Below are 3,771 nucleotides of genomic sequence, written 5' to 3' on the forward strand. Positions count from 1 at the left end.
GAGGGGAGAGCTGGAGCCTGAACCCCTATGTCTGAAGAAGGAGGCTGGGCCTGGACCCCTGGGCCTGAGGGAGGAGGCTGGGCCTGGACCCTGGGCCTGAGGGAGGAGGCTGGACTCCTGGGCCTGAGGGTTAGGGTTGAGCTGAACTCCTGTGTCCTGAACTCTCTCCCCTTCTCAGATCCAGCAGGGGCCAGTCCTCATCTGGCAGTCCCTGAGAGGCACCATGGAGGGATCCCTTCTCCCGTCCTTGCTAATTCTACTGCTGTCCTTAGCCCTGGGGACTGCTGGACAGGATGGTGAGGCCCTTCCCCGCGTCCCCCTGAACTCTCCAAGCAATCCCTGAGTCGGCGCTCCCTCCTCCCGGGCATCTTCCTCCCCGGGGGGGGGGCTGCCTGGCGTTGTGCCCCTTCTCTGCGGCTTCCTCCCAACTCCAGGGGCCCCTGCCTGCCCAGGGCCCTGTCTCCTCCCCTCAGCGTCTCTCCCTCCTCTCGGCCTGGGATGAGACGCCCCCGCGGGCTTTGAGAATGTCCCGGGGTCTCCATCCCCGCCCCCCTCTGCTGCCGTTCACGCACGGGTCTCCACGTTTCTCCTCAGATCAGGGTGACAAGAGTGGGGACAAGATCATCGATGGCTTCCCGTGTGAAAGAGGCTCCCACCCGTGGCAGGTGGCCCTGCTCAAGAACAGCCAGCTGCACTGCGGGGGCGTGCTGCTCGACGAGCGCTGGGTGCTCACGGCCGCCCACTGCAGGATGAGGCAGGTGGCCGGGGCGGGCAGGCGGGTGGACGGGTGGTGGGGGGGCAGCCAGGCCTCCACCCCTCTCTGGGTCCCGGCCCTTTCCCTCTGTCAGGTCTCTGAATGTCACTTCCTTCTCCCAGTGAGTACAACGTGCACTTGGGCAGCGATCGGCTGGGGGACAAGAGTGCCCAGAAGATCAGGGCCTCAAAGTCCTTCCGACACCCCGGCTACTCCACCAAGACCCACGCCAACGACCTCATGCTTGTGAGGCTGAACAGCCGGGCCAGGCTGTCGTCAAAAGTGAAGAAGGTCGACCTGCCCTCCAGCTGCGAGCCCCCGGGCACCACATGTACTGTCTCTGGCTGGGGCACCACCACCAGCCCCGATGGTGAGGCTGCCTCAGGAACAGGGGCCCAGGCCCAGCCTCCTCCCTCAGACCCAGGGTCCAGCCCCAGTTCTGCTCCCTCAGACCCAAGGGTCCAGCTCCAGCCCTCCTCCCTCAGACCAGGGGTCCAGGCCCAGCCTCCTCCCTCAGACCCAGGGTCCAGGCCCAGCCTCCTCCCTCAGACCCAAGGGTCCAGCTCCAGCCTCCTCCCTCAGACCCAGGGGCACAGGCCCAGCCCCCCTCCCTCAGACCCAAGGGTCCAGGCCCAGCCTCCTCCCTCAGACCCAAGGGTCCAGCTCCAGCCTCCTCCCTCAGACCCAAGGGTCCAGGCCCAGCCTCCCCCCTCAGACCCAGGGGTCCAGGCCCAGCCTCCCCCCTCAGACCCAGGGGTCCAGCCCCAGCCTCCTCTCTTAGGCCCACAGGTCCAGGTCCATCCCCCCCATCCTCTTCCCTCAGACCCTAGTGGTCCAGGCCCCAGTCCCCCTCCCTCAGATCTGGGAGCCTGGCCTTGGCCCTTTGGGTACTCTGGCCCCATCCTCTCCCCATCAGCACCGGCAGCCCGGGCACCCACGCCTCTGACTGACACTGCCCCCTTCCCTGCAGTGACCTTTCCAGCAGCGCTCATGTGCAGTGATGTCCAGCTCATCTCCTCCAAGGACTGCAAGAAGGTTTACAAGGACCTCCTGGGGAAAACCATGCTGTGTGCTGGTGTCCCTGACTCCAAGACCAACACCTGCAACGTGAGCACCCCCTCCAGCCGCCACCCTGCCTGCCTCCTCTCAGCTCTGAACCTGCCCTTGCCGTCTCTGCAGGCCTGGCCTCCTCAGCTCTCTCTACCCCTCTCTCTGCCAGGTCAGGGGCAGGACCCCACCCAGGGGCTGCTGTGACCCTGGGCATGTGCAGAGTTCAGTGGGACTGGAAAAGATGGGTAGGGCCACTCAGCAGCCTCAGGCACCAAAAACTCAGTGATTAAGATAAATCATATTCTAAGCAACACATTTTTAATATTGTTCATGCAAAAAGCCCACAAAGAACAGAGTGTCACAATTTTAAATGAAAAGTGGATTCGTTTTATTGAATGTCCTTTTGCTTCAGGCACCGGCCTGGTTCAGCACAGCCTGGGACTGATGCTGTTATTATTTAAAATTTGCTATTGTGTCATCCAGGTGGTAGTTTTTTGATTTACATTTGATCTTGAAAGTATTATCTTAAAGCATTATTTACTGTGATTACTGAGATTTTATGCCTGATGCTAATTCCTCACTTGCCTGACCCTTGTCCTGATCCTGTCCCCTCTTCCTCATCTGTTGTCACCACCCTCTGTCTCTGAACATTTCCCCACATCTCTCTCTTTATGCCCAACTTCATTCTTTCTCTTAGTTTGTCTCTGTGTTGGGCAGGCTTGGTCCCCACCTGCCCATGACTCCTCCCTTTCAGCTCTCAGGGGAGGTGGAACAGTGTTATTAGGAACGAGGAAGGACAAGAGCATGTTCTGGACAGAGTGGGCATCCTTCCCTCCTCTGTTGAAGGCTGGCTTCGTGAATGCACAAGCTGTGTAGGGACCCTGAGTCTCACACTCAGAGGGTCCCACGCTTGGTTTAAAGCTCCCCTGTTGCTGTCCTGGAATTCCTGGCCCACTTCATGCAGGAGGGGTCATACATCATTCCCCTGGAGAAATGCTCCTCTGCCCACTGACTTGGAAAAGTCCTTATGGTTCACCTTGTGTGGGAAAATTAATGGCCTAGCATCATTGGAAGCCCCGCCCCCTTCCTGAGATTGGCTGCGTTGGCCAGACTCAAATCAATGTCTGTCCATTCTGCTAGGGTACTAATTCCTGCTCTCCCATTGGTTCACAGAGATGAGTCTCTTCTCATTGGCCAGAGTGGAAGCCACTGGTCTGCCAAGACAAAGACCGTGAGCTGGTGTAGAAGACTGAGTTAGGACTCTAGGGGGCTTTGATCTGAATTCAAAGCTAATCCATTTTCCCTCCTTTGTTCCCTCCAGGGTGACTCAGGAGGACCATTGGTGTGCAAAGGTACCCTGCAAGGTATAGTGTCCTGGGGAACTTTCCCTTGTGGCCAACCCAATGACCCAGGTGTCTACACCCAAGTCTGCAAGTTTACCAGTTGGATAAAAGAGACCATGAAAAGGTATCGCTAACGCGACACCAAGAGTGAATACATCACCGCGTGCTCTGAACAGAAAGCTTGCGGAGATAAGGACATGGATGACCTGTAAAGTCAAATCTGACTTTCTTTCCTTAAAGACATAATAAAACCTCCACAATACACCATGTTTATAAACCTGTCAAAATAGCAAGGCTCTAAAACCCAAAGAAGTAAGAAAACAAAACAAAAACCCTCCGTGCTGTGGAAAACGCAGTGAGACCAACACTCTCAAACGCTGGAGCAGTAAATTTGTACAATCTTTCTGGAAGGTGGTTTGGCCACATGAATTGAAAACCTCACTTAGTGCATTTGACCCAGTAGCTCCAATTCTAGGGAGAAAGTACCAGAATTTAAAAAAAACATCAACGAGGTTTGAATCCATCACCACATTATGTATTGTGGCAAAATCATGGAAACACTGAATACGTTCCAAAGGAATGGCTTGTCTAGACATTGGGTCAGGTTGTCCAAGGATGTTACGA

General features: G+C 56.5%; 1 protein-coding gene across 2 annotated transcripts; it reads left to right on the plus strand.

The window, feature by feature from the left end:
* The first annotated feature begins 223 nt into the window (after positions 1 to 223).
* Klk7 (kallikrein related peptidase 7) lies at positions 224 to 3,281 on the plus strand. Of its 2 annotated transcripts, none has more exons than XM_076838137.1 (5): positions 224 to 296; positions 595 to 758; positions 881 to 1,124; positions 1,725 to 1,861; positions 3,126 to 3,281. In XM_076838137.1, exons 1-5 carry the CDS (start codon positions 224 to 226, stop codon positions 3,279 to 3,281), a joined length of 774 nt encoding a protein of 257 aa, XP_076694252.1. The 2 variants fall into 2 exon arrangements, with proteins under 2 accessions (XP_076694252.1, XP_076694253.1); XM_076838138.1 differs by having other exon boundaries at positions 595 to 754; positions 877 to 1,124.
* The last annotated feature ends 490 nt before the right edge of the window (positions 3,282 to 3,771 follow it).

Source organism: Callospermophilus lateralis, chromosome 18 (genome assembly GCF_048772815.1).
Source record: "Callospermophilus lateralis isolate mCalLat2 chromosome 18, mCalLat2.hap1, whole genome shotgun sequence".
Classification (NCBI taxonomy): Eukaryota; Metazoa; Chordata; class Mammalia; order Rodentia; family Sciuridae; genus Callospermophilus; species Callospermophilus lateralis.

Excerpts from the sequence above, each read along its gene's own strand:
- Klk7 (XM_076838137.1), top strand. The coding sequence starts at position 224 with ATGGAGGGATCCCTTCTCCCGTCCTTGCTAATTCTACTGCTGTCCTTA. Across the intron at positions 759-880 it reads CCCACTGCAGGATGAGGCAG|TACAACGTGCACTTGGGCAG; the intron begins GTGGCCGGGGCG and ends TCTCCCAGTGAG. Across the intron at positions 1,862-3,125 it reads CCAAGACCAACACCTGCAAC|GGTGACTCAGGAGGACCATT; the intron begins GTGAGCACCCCC and ends TGTTCCCTCCAG.